A 15297-nucleotide genomic window follows, 5' to 3' on the forward strand; every position below is an offset into this window, starting at 1 on the left:
TATAATGTTTATTCCATATAAATAAATATTAGTGAATTGTCAAAGGATAAGGTCAACTTAGACCTAATAAAATATTAGGCCAAATTAATAAATACGACATTCCTTCTCTTCAAAGGGGAAAAAGTAAAAGAGAGCAAGATATTTAAGTTGAAGCAATAGTAATAACCTAAAGTTTTTTCTCAAGCATGGAGATATTTTTCCCTTAAAAAATAGAAAAGCAAAACATTGAAGGAAATAAAAGAGTTGCGATCAATTAATATTTTTACATATAATTTGTAAACATATTGAAGGAAAGTAAAAGAGTTATGATCGATTAAGATAAAAATCAGCAACCACTTTAATTTTTTTTATAAATCTTTTTCATAATTTACAGCATACGCATATCACCCATTAATTTAAAAGATCAAACAAAATTACATATTAAAAAAAAGGTGTGTCATTAAATCATGCATATATATTTTTATTTAATCCATTCACAAGTCGTAGTCAATTGCTCAACAAACGAAATAAAAAATAATAATGATAATAAAATAATAAAAAGTCATTATCCTTCACCAAATTTGTTTCTTCCTTTAATTAATTAATTATTAATTATATTTATTTTTATTTGATGGGTGCATTTTATACGTACAAATCGCTCGGACTTAAATTGAAGCGAATTCTTAAGTGTTTTTGATATATTTTTGTGTTTTTTGTTATTATAAGTTTTTCATGAGCTAAAAGTGTTTTAAGGGCGATGAGTTATTAAGTGTTATAACCCGTGAAAGAATAATTTAATTATGCTTTTATTCCCGTCTTCATAGTTGTGCTTAGATTAGTAGAAAATCGAAACAATTCATGCAATCGCTTGAACTCTTGTCGTATTGCGTGTAATTTAATAAAATCAGAGGCCGAGAGGATAACACTCGAGATAGGCTAATGAATAATTTTGATAGAGCGAGATTAGAATCCATAGAATTAGATTTTTGTTATTCGAACCCGAAACTCCCGACCCAATTAATTCCACTGAAATCGTGACCCATATTTTCTCTTTATTGAAAAACTCGTATTAATTTTAAGTTTTCGTTTTATTTTAGTTTTGCCACTCGTAATAAATCATATTCCGTTTACTTAGAATCAATTCGTAACAAATTTGAATAAAATCGTTAATTCTTTTAATCTTGTGTGTTCAACATTCTTTTAATCGTTTGTGTGTTCAACATTCTTTTAATCGTTAATTACATTCGTTATTTGAATAATATTCAGTGTATTATTCTACTCTTATTCTTTATCCGGAGATTCCGGACTACCGTAAAATACGTATTCTTCACCTCACTGAACCAAATCATTACTCACTCGATTGACCCATTGGCATTTACTCTCACCGTTACGGTATAATTAATTACTCGTACCGACGACAAATTCCTTCTTCTGTGAACCATCCCCTCTGATCACGCCACGTGTTCTACTACAGTGGGTCCCACCTCAGACTTCCTATAATCCCCTCTCTCTAACTATCGCCGTCGCAAATCGGCTTAAATTATTATTTTATTTTAACTTATTTCGATTTGTTGTTTTTCTCTCTCACTTCCCAAGCTCTCTGGGTAATTTTTTTTTTCTTCGCCTCATAGATTCATTGCCATTAATACGATCCGATCTTCCTCGTGATTCGTGACGATCGAGAGGGTAAAGCTCGTAACAGAATTTAGCTTTATTTATATATTTTTTTTCGATTGGTTTTGTTTGGTTTCTAGGGTTTCTAATCGGAATGTGGTTTGGTTTTTCTTGGTAGCTGTGCGTTGTTGTTTGAAGCTTCTCAGTCTCTCTGATCAGACATCGTTGTGGAGACCTAGTTTTTGAGCTCTGAACGAAAATGTCGGGGCCGTTGGACAGAATAGCGAGGCCATGTGAGTGTTCTTATTTCGTTAATAGCTTTGTGACTTCTTTGTGGTGTTACGATTTGGTTTGGGTTATTTCTTTTAATTTTATTTTTTGGTTTAGTTTTCTGGGTATTGGGTTTCTGTTTTGGCAGCTCAAAGAGAAAAAAAGAAAAAAGAGAGGTGAAATTTCGTGTCTTTCTCGAAAATGAAATTCTTTGTTGTAAATTAAAGCTCTTGATGACTGATTTTGTGTTCTCGGGTTGGATCTAATGAATTTTGATTTTCTCGCATCACGATGTGTTTAGTGGTAAATTTAGGTAATTGTGTAACCCTAGACCACTGCCCACAGAAGCTTCAGTTCTGGCTCTGGCATTTGTTTGATTTAGACTCTAATCAGGTTTTAAATTTTTATTTTTAGTCAAGTTCAAGTTGGTTTCTCAATTTTAATTTGGTCCTTTCATATATGTTTGCTGTATAAACCCCAAGGCGTTGGACCGGTTTGTCTAGTTATAAGTGCAATTCTCTGGGGTCACTGGTTTGATTTTCCCTGGACGCAACAATTGGGGCCACTGGGATAGTCTCTCGGTGGATAATGCTAGGCACCATGGATATAGTTGGGTGTAAACCAGACACCACGGTTATCGAAAGAAAAAAAAATGTGTTTGATGTATACAACCACAGATTTCATCTCATGCATTTCACATAATGGTATAAAATTTACATCTTGCATTGCAAAAACGAATTTGATGTTCTGTAAGGTGGTGCATTGTGTAAGTAAATGATAGGTTTTCTTCATTTAATTTGTTTCGAGGAGAATTAGTGATTTGAGGTATCGAGGTTTCTCAGAAAGCCTCAATAACTTTGAATTTGATTGCAATTGAGTTAAACAAATTGATCGCATTATAATTGTGATAATTCTTACTCTGTTTGCTTCGGTTTATTTGTTTTCTGTAGTGAACGTCTCTATTTTATAACTTTGCATCATCACTGTGTGGCAGGCTTTGAAGGGTTCTATGGCAGTGATGAGAGGAGAGAAAGAAGGTCTGATTTTGAAAACTCCGAGGATGAAAGGAGAACAAGAATTGGGTCTTTGAAAAAGAAAGCACTTAATGCATCTACCAAGTTTAAGCATTCTCTCAAGAAAAAAAGCAGCAGGCGAAAAAGCGATGGCCGAGTAAGCTCTGTCTCCATTGAGGATGTTCGTGATGTTGAAGAGCTACAGGCTGTAGATGCATTTAGACAACAATTGATGTTGGATGAGTTACTGCCGGATAGACATGACGATTATCATATGATGCTCAGGTTTTTAATCTCTCTCTCTCTAATACATATATATACATTATATATATATATGTATATATATGTTTCTGCATACAAGTACAGGAAGAACTCCAATGTACTAAGTATTGTGTTATTTGCAGGTTCTTGAAGGCAAGAAAGTTTGATATCGAGAAAGCGAAGCATATGTGGGCCGATATGATACAGTGGAGGAAAGAGTTCGGTGCCGATACTATTATGGAGGTAATATGCAGCTCCTTGACTTTTTTTCCCCCTTAATATGAAAATTCGGTAGATGCATAACATTTTTAACATTAATGTCATTGGGTTCTTTTAGGATTTTGAATTCAAGGAGATTGATGAAGTTGTGAAGTACTACCCACACGGGCACCACGGTGTGGATAAAGAGGGAAGACCAATTTATATTGAGAGACTGGGAAGGGTGGACCCTGGTAAACTAATGCAAGTTACGACCATGGATCGGTATGTGAGATACCATGTACAGGAATTTGAGAGAAGTTTTGCGATAAAGTTTCCTTCTTGCACCTTTGCTGCAAAGAAACACATAGATTCAAGCACCACTATCTTAGATGTCCAAGGCGTGGTATGTAGCCTATAACTATCTCTTCATATTTTCAGATTTTTTTTTTATATCGTAGTGAACTACTAAATTTTATTTTTTTCTTCCACCTTTTTTTTAATAATATTTTTCTTATAAAGGGTTTGAAGAACTTCACTAAGTCTGCAAGGGATCTTATTATGCGTCTCCAAAAGATTGATGGTGATAATTACCCCGAGGTATGTGTGTGGTATTTTGTACTCTAGTTTCATATATAACTTATGGGCACACCTCATTGGTCTTCTACATTAATTTAAAGTTTTCCATGGTTTTATACTTGAATTGAAGCTTTTGTATCTTTTTCCTATGACACAGACTCTCTGCCAGATGTTTATCATCAATGCTGGTCCTGGCTTTCGGCTGCTGTGGAACACTGTGAAGTCCTTTCTGGATCCCAAGACGACCTCCAAAATACATGTACACATTTTTTCTTTGCTTCATTTCTCTTCAAAGTGATTTTACTTTCCTTGGGTCACTTACTTACATGTTGAGTTTTCTTTTTGGGACAAACTCTTCAGGTTCTTGGAAACAAGTACCAGAATAAATTGCTTGAGGTCATTGATGCCAGGTGATAGAGATTATACATTTCTAATCAAATGGTCATACTTGTAGTATCATTCAGTTGTATCAATACCTTATTGTTTATTAATTATGCTTACTCATTGAGAATTTCTACATATGTACAGCGAGTTGCCAGAATTTCTAGGTGGCAACTGTACATGTGCTGATATGGGAGGTTGTCTTCGATCTGACAAGGGTCCATGGAAGAATCCAGAAATTCTGAAGGTTGTTACTCTGTTCCTTCTCTTGCTTGTCTTTTCAATTACGTTTAATGTACTTTGTTAAAAGGTCTAAGCTGGCTTACTTCTCCAGATGGTCCTTAATGGGGAAGCACGGCGTGCTAGGCAGATTGTAAAAGTCCTTAACAGTGATGGAAAAGTTATTGCCTATGCTAAACCACGTTACCCAATGGTAAGATAGAAAGTTAAAACTAACGCAACTTTGTGGGGAATTGAACATATATAGTTTACCTGTAAATTTAGCCACCCGACAGAGAAAAAATGGCTCTGCCAAAAGGCTGTTTGGCCTTATTCGGCCAGGCTCAGGTCACTATGTTTGTAAGTAGGTCTATGTTTATATGTTTTATCTTGTTATTTTACGGTTTAAGGTATTTGGGCTTTTCTGCCCAGCTTGAAAGTCCAAATCCTTTGGCCTAGTCCGGATAATTTGCTCATTAGGCCAATCCTAAGTACTGGGCTTTAAGCCAGTGTGGCTTGACCCAGTCCATTCCTGAAGGTCTAGCTTTTAAGCAATGAAAATGCTTATGCTCTTCGGTGCTGATTTTTTAAGTGGTAACATAGATCTTGTGCGTTTTGATGTGCAGGTAAAAGGTAGTGATACATCCACTGCCGAGTCAGGTTCTGAAGCAGATGATATCGCTTCTCCCAAATCCAAGAATTATTCACATCTCCGGTTGACTCCTGTTCGTGAAGAAGTAGGTCTTGCGTTATTTAATTAATTAATTGATTATCATCATGTATATTTGTCGGGCATCATTCTGGAAGAAAAACATACTTTATCGTTATGAAAGAATTTCTTATGTCACGTGTATTCTAGTTGAATTGAACTCTGTTCATTCATGCATAGATTACAGAATTAGCTCTTGTTTCAACAAGATCTCTTTTGTTTTAGAACATAGGCCAAGAACACTTGAAATTTAATTGTTAAAGAGTCTGATGCTGATTATTGAGTGGACTTTATTGAAAATGCAGTCTAAGGTGGTAGGAAAAGCAGGCTTTGCCGGTAACTTTTCAGGTTATGATGAATATGTACCGATGGTTGACAAGGCTGTTGATGCTGGTTGGAAGAAGCAATCCCTTCAACAATCACTTTCCATGAAAGGTCCCTCATCAACACCAACAATTTGTCTTTTCTTTTAACCTCTTATTATTATGACTTCTTTATTATCATTATGCCATAGCATGGGCTTATACCCACCATTTAGGTTCGTATTTAAATGTCTTACAATCTTTCAAATGAAAAGCAAGGAAAAAAAATAAACGGATAAAGCATTTTAAATTAAATCATCGTTATTTACAGCAAATATATCATTCGTCTTTGTTTGTGTTGTTTTACTTGAGTTTTTATGCAGAGAGCCAGAATATATGCATAGTCAATCTCCCTTCGCAGTGGTGATGTTTTAACCGAACCCTGATTCCTATTGCAGGAACTAATTCCGTTCCTGTTGCTCCGAAAAATCCAGAAGGACTTCGTGCCCGGATGTTTGTTGTGCTAACAGCTTTCTTCGTGACTTTAATGGTTCTCTTACGTTCCGTGTCACACCGAGTCACTAAAAAACTTCCTTATGCGGCCACTGACAGTAACCAAAAGACACCTGAGACTGAGAGCAAAACTAACTCAAACAAGGGAGACCATTGCCCACCTTCTTCAGCAGCGGCTAAAGCACTCGCCGATGCAGAAGTGATGTCAGCTGTACTGAAAAGGCTCGAAGAACTCGAGGAGAAAGTTGATACGCTTCAATCAAAGCCGTCTCAGATGCCTTTTGAGAAAGAGGAGCTGCTTAACGCTGCCGTTTGTCGCGTGGATGCCTTAGAAGCAGAGCTGATTGCTACTAAGAAGGTATCAACACTTGTAAACATTTTTTTGTGAAACTCGGGCTTGGGAAGCTTATGGGCCTCCATTTCGTAAAAATCAAGTAGAAATATTTTAACAGGATATTCAAATGTAATTCAAACGGGTATTTTGATAAAAAAAATAAAACATTAAATTTTAATTTACTGGTCCAATTTTAGACATAAATTGGTGTCTAATATTAAACAAGGTTTTCAGCACAAGAGTTGCCTATCAGTCAAAAAGCTTGTACATTGCTCGTCTTTCTTCACAAGTGCAGTTTTGTTATTGGAATTACTCATGGTTACCATTCTCCATTTGTTCATTGTGTGTGTGACGTGCATTTGTTTTTGCAGGCTCTTTACGAGGCTTTGATGAGGCAAGAAGAATTGCTTGCTTACATAGACAGACAGGAAGACGCAAGACTTCGGGTAAGTTTGTTTAAAAATTCTCTTTACAATTTTTATTTTTTATTTTTAATATGATCAAAGTAAGACTCACGGCATCAATGCTTCTTGTAATCAGAAAAAGAAATCTTGCTGGTGAAGCGGCTCTACGGATGGAAATGGGAGAGTTGAAGACAGATCGATAGTCTTTGTTTGGCAAAACCCTTCGTCGATCTTGCCTCACTCTCACGGATAGGATGATGATGAAAGACATCGATCTAATCCAATGAGAAGGAATCTGGACTCGCCTCGGCAGAGGAAAACAAGTGTGCAGATTCCTCTTTTTTTTTTTTTTTTTTTTTTTTAAATTTTATTTTATATTTAATATCAAAACAATTTGTGCAGCTTGAATTCTATGATATTTCCTTGGTGTTTGATGTTTGTAACTGGGGACATGAGGATGATTGATATCTTGACCAAGAGCGTTTATATCTCTATTAAGAATACACATACTATATACATATCACAAAGCTTTCCCATAAAGTCTAAGCTCTCTTGTTTATCACTCTTGATATTTCTACACTATATATCCTCCTATATGTTTTGGGACTAGACAATAAATAAGTGTTAAAACTATACACACTCGTGAAGCAACAAAACCACTGTATTATTATAGTAATAATTTACAAAAGCCCTTTTTTTTTTCTTCGGAGTTTCAAACAAACCAAACAGTCATTCAGAAAAGAGTTAATAGTAATAAAGATTATATTGGGGCTGATAAGCGTGTCAATGAACGCTCTCATGAACTCATATGTATATCTACATACTTAATATCCCCTTTCAGCTTCCGAGATCACACCAGGCCGAAGAACTACAATGTGGGGAAAAAGAAAAATAAATAAAGTAGTAGAGTCAAAATATACCTAATATTGGAAGAAAGGAACAGAACAAAACATACCTTCTTCTTTTTCTTCTTTTGTTTCTTCTCAAGGTAGGCCATAAGCTCTCCTTGTCTAGCAAGAGACTCTTCAAGTGCCTAAACAAATTAGAAAAACCAAAAAAAAAAAAAATTATTAGTTTGGGAAATATCTTGTATCTTGTACACATATCTCTATATACACAGAGATGAATAAGCTTGATGGTAATTTGGTTTTTGAGTACCTTCTTGGTGGCGGAAAGCTCGAGTTCCAAGGCAGTGACTCGGTCCATGGCTGAGTTGAGCAGTTCCTCCTTTTCGGCGGGCATGGAAGCGGGCTTGGCTCCGAGGACAGTGACTCTCTCCTCGAGCTCGGCCATGCGCTTCATCACAGCCATGTAGTCCAAGCCGTGAGGAGGCGCCGCGGCCAATGGCAGCTGCTTGTGGTGATGCCCCGTCACCACCATGTCGTTGTAGTAAACCGGGCTGCCGTAAACGGCGGCCTCGCTTATCTTCCTCGGCATGTTTCGAGTCAAGCGAACCATGGTCACGATTCCCATCACCAACGCCATGATCCCAGAAAACACCGGGTTGCTTAGCCCCGCTGGCGTCTCGCTCATCGTGTAAACGCCTGCAAAAATCCCGGCAAGAAAAGTTATTGTATATATATATTTTTTTTATCAATTCTAATTTTTGGTACTTCGGCGTGACTCTAACTCAGCTCCTCATTTGGGGTGTAAGGCCTGAAGAAGAGTTGCTTCGAAAAAAAAAAAGAAAGTATCTTTGCAAGTTAGAGATGGTGATCTCGACTTTTTAAGTGGTGATTTTGGAGAGCACGGTTACCTTTTGTGGCGGCGAACTTTTTGTTTGCCTTAGGCCAAGAATTATCGACGCCCTTGTCAACCATCGGGGCAAAGTTGTCGTAGTTATAAGCTTTCTTCTTCGGAGAAGACTGCAAGGAAGAGGGGATTCGGATTAAAACATAAAAAGCCGTTTTCGAGACAATAAAATGTTGAAGGAGAAATATGCCAAAAAGATGTTATTACTTCAGGCACAGGAGAGAGTCTTGGATTCTCTAAATACTCCCTCTGGAATCTCGAAGAAAGGCAGTGCAGATCCGACACGTCCGGGTTCGTTTCCGAGTTGAAAGAACTGCATCTCTTTATTTATAAAAAAAAAATAAAAAAATTCACTCATTCATTCATTTACCAAAGCACAAAAATGGAATCAATGATCGATTTTATTCCTTTTTTCTTCTTTAAATCTTCCCAAACAAAGTACCTTTGAGTAAGCGAGGCCGTCCTCGGAGATAGTCTTCTCTACAATACCCGAAATCACTCTTGCCGAGCACTTTCCTTCACCGTTCTGGACCATCTAATTGTCTCATTTCTCATCAATACAAACTCTCACCAAGGCATTAAATTAAAAGAAAATAAAATACATGGATAAATTACCTTAAATATCTCGGGGTCGTTCCATGGACCCTTGTCGGATCGCATACAACCTCCTTTGTCATCACAAGTGCAAGTACCTCCAAGAAACTCTGGCAATTCACTGCCATACATACAAACATACATATAATATCACATATTGGTCTCTTATAATCTAACGCGAAAAGAGAACGGCTTTTATTTTTTGTACCTAGCATCGATGATTTCGAGTAGTTTGCTCTGGTACTTGTTGCCGAGAACCTAACATTTGAAGAAGAAGAAAAAAATATTAAAAAAATGTAGATCAAATTCGTATGAATTCAAGGTGTCAATGAGATTATCTATTATATAAAGAAGTTTGAATTCATTACATGGATCTTTGAGGTGGTCTTGGGATCGAGGAACGACTTGACGGTGCTCCACAGGAGTCTGAATCCGGAGCCGGCGTTGATGATGAACATCCGATTGAGGGTCTACATTTCGAGAATATAATTAAGAGGATCAGAATATGATCAAGATCATGATTTGAAGACAAATAGTAAAGTGATTCCGGTGAGGTCGACCTCAGGATAGTTGTCGCCGTCGATCTTCTGTAGGCGCTGGATCAGGTCTCTAGCGGCTTTGTTGAAGTTTTTCAGCCCCTTCAGACAGAAAAAAAGAAAGAAGCCGTTACTTTTTTGGCGCCAAAATATGGGATGTATTTTTAATCAATTTAGTTTACTATCTAAATGTCCAAATTGGATCATTTTAATTAGATTGACCTCATTTTAAATTCAATTTATGGCTAAGTGGGTACATGTACTTTTGACGTTCCTTCCTAAAGAAAATAAACACAAATTTTTAAAATGGTGTCAAAATAATCATTTCGTCGAGATATTCGTATTACACAAAATTTATTAAAAATAGAGGTTTAGGTCACAAGTTATACATTTTTTTTATTAGACTTAATATATAAAAACAACAAATCGTTGTTCACTATATATAGCGAATATCCAAAATCTCTTGATAAATTTAAATGGATGATTATTGCGTTAAAAAAGGCATAAAAAAGACAATTCAAGTTGTATACTAATGAAATAGACATTTAAAAAAAAAATGGGTGTAAAGTGTTTACCACTCCTTGGACGTCCAAAATGGTGGTGCTCTGATCGATGTGCTTCTTGGCGGCCAAAGAGCAAGCCGGGAATTTGACGACAAAGGTGCGCTCGAACTCTCGGACGTGGTACTTCACATAGCGGTCCATTGTCGTGGCTTGCATGAGCTTCGTCGGGTCAACCAGACCCAACCTCTCGATGTAAACGGGCCGTCCCTCTTTGTCCACCCCGTGATGTCCTTGCGGATAGTGCTTCAGGACCTCGTCAATCTCGTCGAATTCAAAGTCCTTGATTGATTCCGAGAAAATTAAATTAAAAAAATTAAAACAAGGGTTTTTATTAGATTGTAAAAAAAATTATATCTATTTTTTTTTTCTTTTGTTGAAAAATTAGTACCTCCATGATAGTGTCAGCACCAAATTCCTTCCTCCATTGAATCATATCAGCCCACATTTGCTTTGTCTTCTCAATGTCAAATTTCCTCGCCTTCAAAAATCTGTCCCATAAAAAAAGAAGCATAATTTTAAGAACCATTATTATTCAATAGCCAAAGATGCAAATAGTATATAAAATTATCTAGTTACTTGAAATTTATGTTTTTGTAAAATGAATTAAAACACTACATTTGATAGACAGCTAGCTAAATTTAATCATAAAAATTTATCTGTATTCGAATTTTTAACATGCACAACAAAACTCAAGTGGTCAATGCACTTTAAAAATAAGAAACTCCAAAGTTTTACTAATTTTTTTATAACACAATTGTACTATTTTGCAATATTTCTCGTTAATTAACTATGCTCGATGGCTGGCGGCTTCTTGGACTTTTGTTAATTGTGATTTATGAACCATATTTTCACGTAACGGCGAGGTCCAATTTACCTATTAATAGTGTTATTTTCCTTACATTTCTATCGATAAAAAAAAAACATTGCAAAAGAAAGGTTTGCACTTTCGAATTTTCCCTCTTATTTTTATTATTTCTATGTTTCTTCTCTACCAAACAAGCGGATTTTCATTTTCCATAATAAAATCCTTCAAACCATTGCCTAATTATTTGTTATTTCTTCTTAGTTTTAGATCAAGATAATAGCAAATCATGATATGATGACCTTAGCATCATGTGATGGTCATCATGTTTGGAGGGCAAGAGCTCGTCCAAGATGAGGGCTTGGCGAAAGGCATCGACGGCTTGCATTTCTTCGTCGTCCATATCGTCCTCAAAGCTCACCGACATCACTCTGCTGCTCCTCCGTCCTCTCTTCAAAGAGTTTCGAAACTTGTTCGATGCACTTATTGCCTTCTTCTTTAGAAGTCCCAACCTCGTCTTCCTCTCATCCTCCGAGCTCTCTTCGACACCTAATTTCAACATCATTTGTATCAAATGTCATTTGAATAACTAGTTTTTTTTAGAGGCTATCTACGACCCAATATGTTCGAATTCACGACATCACTTTAGGGATGGTTTAATTATCACTAGACCAACCAGAACTAAAATGTCATTCAAATAATTAAATTAGTTACTTTTTCCAATTGGAGGATAAAAATTTAAAAAATTAGGAAAATAGTCAACTTAAACGTTTGACATTGCTAAATAGCTAACGTTGGGTAAATTTTAGGTAAATAGCTACTTTCAGACGTAAATCTTATATAAATAGCCAGCGTTTGATATATGAAAGTGGATATTTACCTAATTTTTACTTTTGAAACTGATTATTTATCTAAGATTTACCACACGTTGGCTATTTAGCAAAGTCAAACGTTTAAATTGACTATTTTTCTAATGGACCCATAAAAATTTGATTTTGCAACCCATGATTTTTTTTTTTTTGACTAATCACCTACTCTAAATTTACAAACTCCAAAAGAAAATAATATCTTTCATGAAGATAATATCTCTTTAAATTTACAAAAAATTACTCGAGCTATTTATAAATTAACTAGCGGTCTAACTTTTTCAAGATACACAATGTCCATTTGTATATATTCAACATGTATCATGTATATTTTATTTTATAAAAATATTGAGAATGTGATCACATAAGCAAGAACAACCCATGAATCGTGACCAAAACTTCTCATGAAAGACATACCTGGCTTTTGGTGCCGGTCAAGCGGTCCAGACATTGTGTCACACATTTTTATTTTAATCTCTTTCGGATAGATTGATCAACGAATATCCTACACCTTTGAACCACAAAGCATAAATGAGAAAAAAAAAATCAGAATTAATGAAAACCAAAAACCTTGAAAAAGTTTATGAGACCAACACAGAAGAACAAAAAACAAAATCACAAAGCAACCCGGAAGCTGAAAAGGGTTTATAGACTAAAAAACCACAGAAGAAGAAGAAAAGAAAAGAAAGAAGAAAAAATAGTTGGGATAGAATAGGTTGATCACCTTGGGACAAGAATGTAGGAAAAAATGTAAGAGAATTTCAGGGAGACAATATATATTTCTCCCGTATTAATCTCTGGAATTTTCTGTTGGAAACAACGAGGATGCCATGACTAAATTTAGATAGTGACATAATAAAAAAAAATTAAGGAAAATAAAATCGGATTTTTTTAGGAACAGTATGATTTTGTTTTCCTTTGTATTGTTGACTAGGTCTCTAAATCTTCAAAAAAAGGTTAAAACAAAACTATTCTCTCTTTCCAATTTTGTGTTGGTTGAGTTGTTGTATAGCGAAATGCAAGCCACTCCTTCCATTTATTTTTTAACATTAAATTAAATTAAAATCGAAACATATTACTTCCAACAAAACCCAACGGTTTTACCTACTCTTATTGAAATATATCTGAACCAAACTCTTATCATAATTGTCATCACATCTTTTTTCCTACCAGCTAAGCTATAGAGGCTACGCAATCATTAATGAACTATTTTTAGGGAAAAAAAATCACTATGTAGTATATTTAATTACCATGTCTATAATCAATACCGATTATCATGCACAAATGTATAAATGTTTCGACTTACGTTTACTTCATAAAATGTGAATGAACATTCTCTTACACCATATTTGATGGCATTGTAAGAAAAATATAGGTAAGATAAAGGAATAAAATATGAATGATAAAAGAGAGGTTATATCTATACATATATTATATGCAAATATATATATATATATATATATATATATTTTTTGTATATCGAGGTTTATAGTAATTGATGTCGGAAATAGTGTAATTAAAGTGCATTTATTTACAATTGTTTTGATGATTTGTGGCTAATATTTGAATGAGACCCACTCATTGAAATTTAATAATTTCAGCATATACGTAATTCTGGCAGCGAGTGGTATAAGATCGAATATTTATTTGCCAAAATAAGAGTAAAGATGAATGAGAAATCGATACTCTAAAGTGTGTTAGAAAATATTAATATTTGTGAATAATAATAAAAAAAAAGTGTTATGGTTGTGAGTGTTCTTATCAGAGTCCCATGTAAAATGAGAATGGACAAATGTGTGAGTTTATATAACTAATATTTATATTTATGAACTGTTATTAACAAAATTAGACCAATATTAATCTTTGGATTTGAGGGTTTGAAGTTTTAAATGAGCAAATTTTTGTTTTGTTAATTAGCTGATTTTATATACCTTAATGTATTACTAGTTTTGTAGCGACTCGAAGTTTTAAGGTTAATCTTGTAAATTAAGTTAATCAAAGGACGAGAAAATTATGTAAATTAATTTTCTAAGTAGTATTTCCAGTATTTTGGATTTGAAATATATTAAGGTAAGGAGAAATCTCGGAATAAAATAAAGGATTTATCGAGTTCGTCGTGAATGATAAATTATTTTCCGATGAGATATTCCGGAATTTAATTTAAGAAAATAAATTCTTAAGGACGAGAATTATTTCCGAGAAACCTTGAGCATATTTGAGTTATTTGAGAACGAATGAAAATTTTCTTAGTTTTGAAGCTTTTAATTAAAGGTTCGATCGGTTATGATTGAAGTCACAAAATTTTGTGACAAGGACGTAATTGTCATGTTTTCTGGAGTTAATTGAAATAAAAAGCTTGAGTCGGGGTCAATTTGATAGCGGTGGAATTAGGAAGGATTTAATTGCAAAATTCGAAGAATTCTCTACACTCTTCTTTTCTTTTCAGTCCAGCATAGGCATGGCCCCATTTGAAGCTCTGTATGGAAGACCGTGTAGATCTCCTGTGTGTTGGATTGAACCAGAAGACCGTGTTCAGACAGGAGCTACGATCATTGAAGAAACTAATGAGAAGATCGCGATCATTCAGCAGCGACTGAAGACAGCTCAAAGTCGACAAAAGAGCTATGCTGATAAAAGACGAAGACCACTCGAATTTGAAGTAGGAGACTACGTGCTCTTAAAGGTATCTCCACGTAAAGGTATTTCCCGTTTTGGAAGGAAAGGGAAATTGTCTCCTCGATACGTAGGACCTTTCCAGATTACTGCACGAGTAGGTCTTGTGGCTTATCGACTTGCTCTACCCCCAGAGTTAGCGTTTGTGCACGATGTTTTTCACGTGTTAATGCTTCGGAAGAGTGAACCCGATCCTACAGCTATCGTTCAACTCGAAGATGTACCGATTCAAGAGAATGTCACTTATGATGAAGTTCCAACCCAGGTTGTCGATAGAAAGATGAAGAGTCTTCGTAACCGTGAGATTCCGTTGGTGAAGGTTTTGTGGACTCATCATGGAAGCGAAGAAGCGACTTGGGAACTGGAAAGCGATATGATGGAAAAGTATCCGTACTTATTCCATGTGGGCAGTTAGATCTTAAATTTCGGGACGAAATTTCTCTAAGGAGGGGAGAACTGTAGCGACTCGAAGTTTTAAGGTTAATCTTGTAAATTAAGTTAATCAAAGGACGAGAAAATTATGTAAATTAATTTTCTAAGTAGTATTTCCAGTATTTTGGATTTGAAATATATTAAGGTAAGGAGAAATCTCGGAATAAAATAAAGGATTTATCGAGTTCGTCGTGAATGATAAATTATTTTCCGATGAGATATTCCGGAATTTAATTTAAGAAAATAAATTCTTAAGGACGAGAATTATTTCCGAGAAACCTTGAGCATATTTGAGTTATTTGA

The 15297-nt window shown here is 35.2% G+C and overlaps 3 protein-coding genes across 4 annotated transcripts; 2 read left to right on the top strand and 1 right to left on the bottom strand.

Moving 5' to 3' along the window:
- Window positions 1–1501: 1501 nt before the first annotated feature.
- On the top strand, window positions 1502–7316 carry LOC149387330 (phosphatidylinositol/phosphatidylcholine transfer protein SFH8-like). Of its 2 annotated transcripts, none has more exons than XM_089623424.1 (15): window positions 1502–1665; window positions 1772–1886; window positions 2858–3161; window positions 3281–3380; window positions 3475–3741; window positions 3858–3935; window positions 4072–4173; window positions 4275–4324; window positions 4443–4542; window positions 4630–4728; window positions 5141–5251; window positions 5529–5658; window positions 5984–6396; window positions 6744–6818; window positions 6913–7316. In XM_089623424.1, exons 2-15 carry the CDS (start codon window positions 1853–1855, stop codon window positions 6931–6933), a joined length of 1884 nt encoding a protein of 627 aa, XP_089479550.1. In that variant the 5' UTR covers window positions 1502–1665; window positions 1772–1852; the 3' UTR covers window positions 6934–7316. The 2 variants fall into 2 exon arrangements, with proteins under 2 accessions (XP_089479550.1, XP_089479551.1); XM_089623425.1 differs by having other exon boundaries at window positions 1516–1583.
- LOC149387331 (phosphatidylinositol/phosphatidylcholine transfer protein SFH3-like) lies at window positions 7115–12658 on the bottom strand. The gene is made up of 15 exons (XM_089623426.1): window positions 12614–12658; window positions 12307–12400; window positions 11326–11572; window positions 10610–10709; window positions 10234–10500; window positions 9683–9760; window positions 9491–9592; window positions 9331–9380; window positions 9144–9243; window positions 8971–9063; window positions 8736–8849; window positions 8533–8641; window positions 7935–8320; window positions 7732–7809; window positions 7115–7644 (listed from the first exon to the last, which is right to left on the bottom strand). Exons 2-15 carry the CDS (start codon window positions 12350–12352, stop codon window positions 7627–7629), a joined length of 1788 nt encoding a protein of 595 aa, XP_089479552.1. The 5' UTR covers window positions 12353–12400; window positions 12614–12658; the 3' UTR covers window positions 7115–7626.
- Window positions 12659–14347: 1689 nt separating this feature from the next.
- On the top strand, window positions 14348–15006 carry LOC149387332 (uncharacterized). Its single transcript, XM_089622122.1, has one exon. It carries the CDS (start codon window positions 14348–14350, stop codon window positions 14975–14977), a length of 630 nt encoding a protein of 209 aa, XP_089478248.1. The 3' UTR covers window positions 14978–15006.
- The last annotated feature ends 291 nt before the right edge of the window (window positions 15007–15297 follow it).

This window comes from Urtica dioica, chromosome 8 (genome assembly GCF_054948205.1).
Source record: "Urtica dioica subsp. dioica isolate 48M chromosome 8, U.dioica_male_clone48M_v1_H2, whole genome shotgun sequence".
Lineage (NCBI taxonomy): Eukaryota > Viridiplantae > Streptophyta > Magnoliopsida > Rosales > Urticaceae > Urtica > Urtica dioica.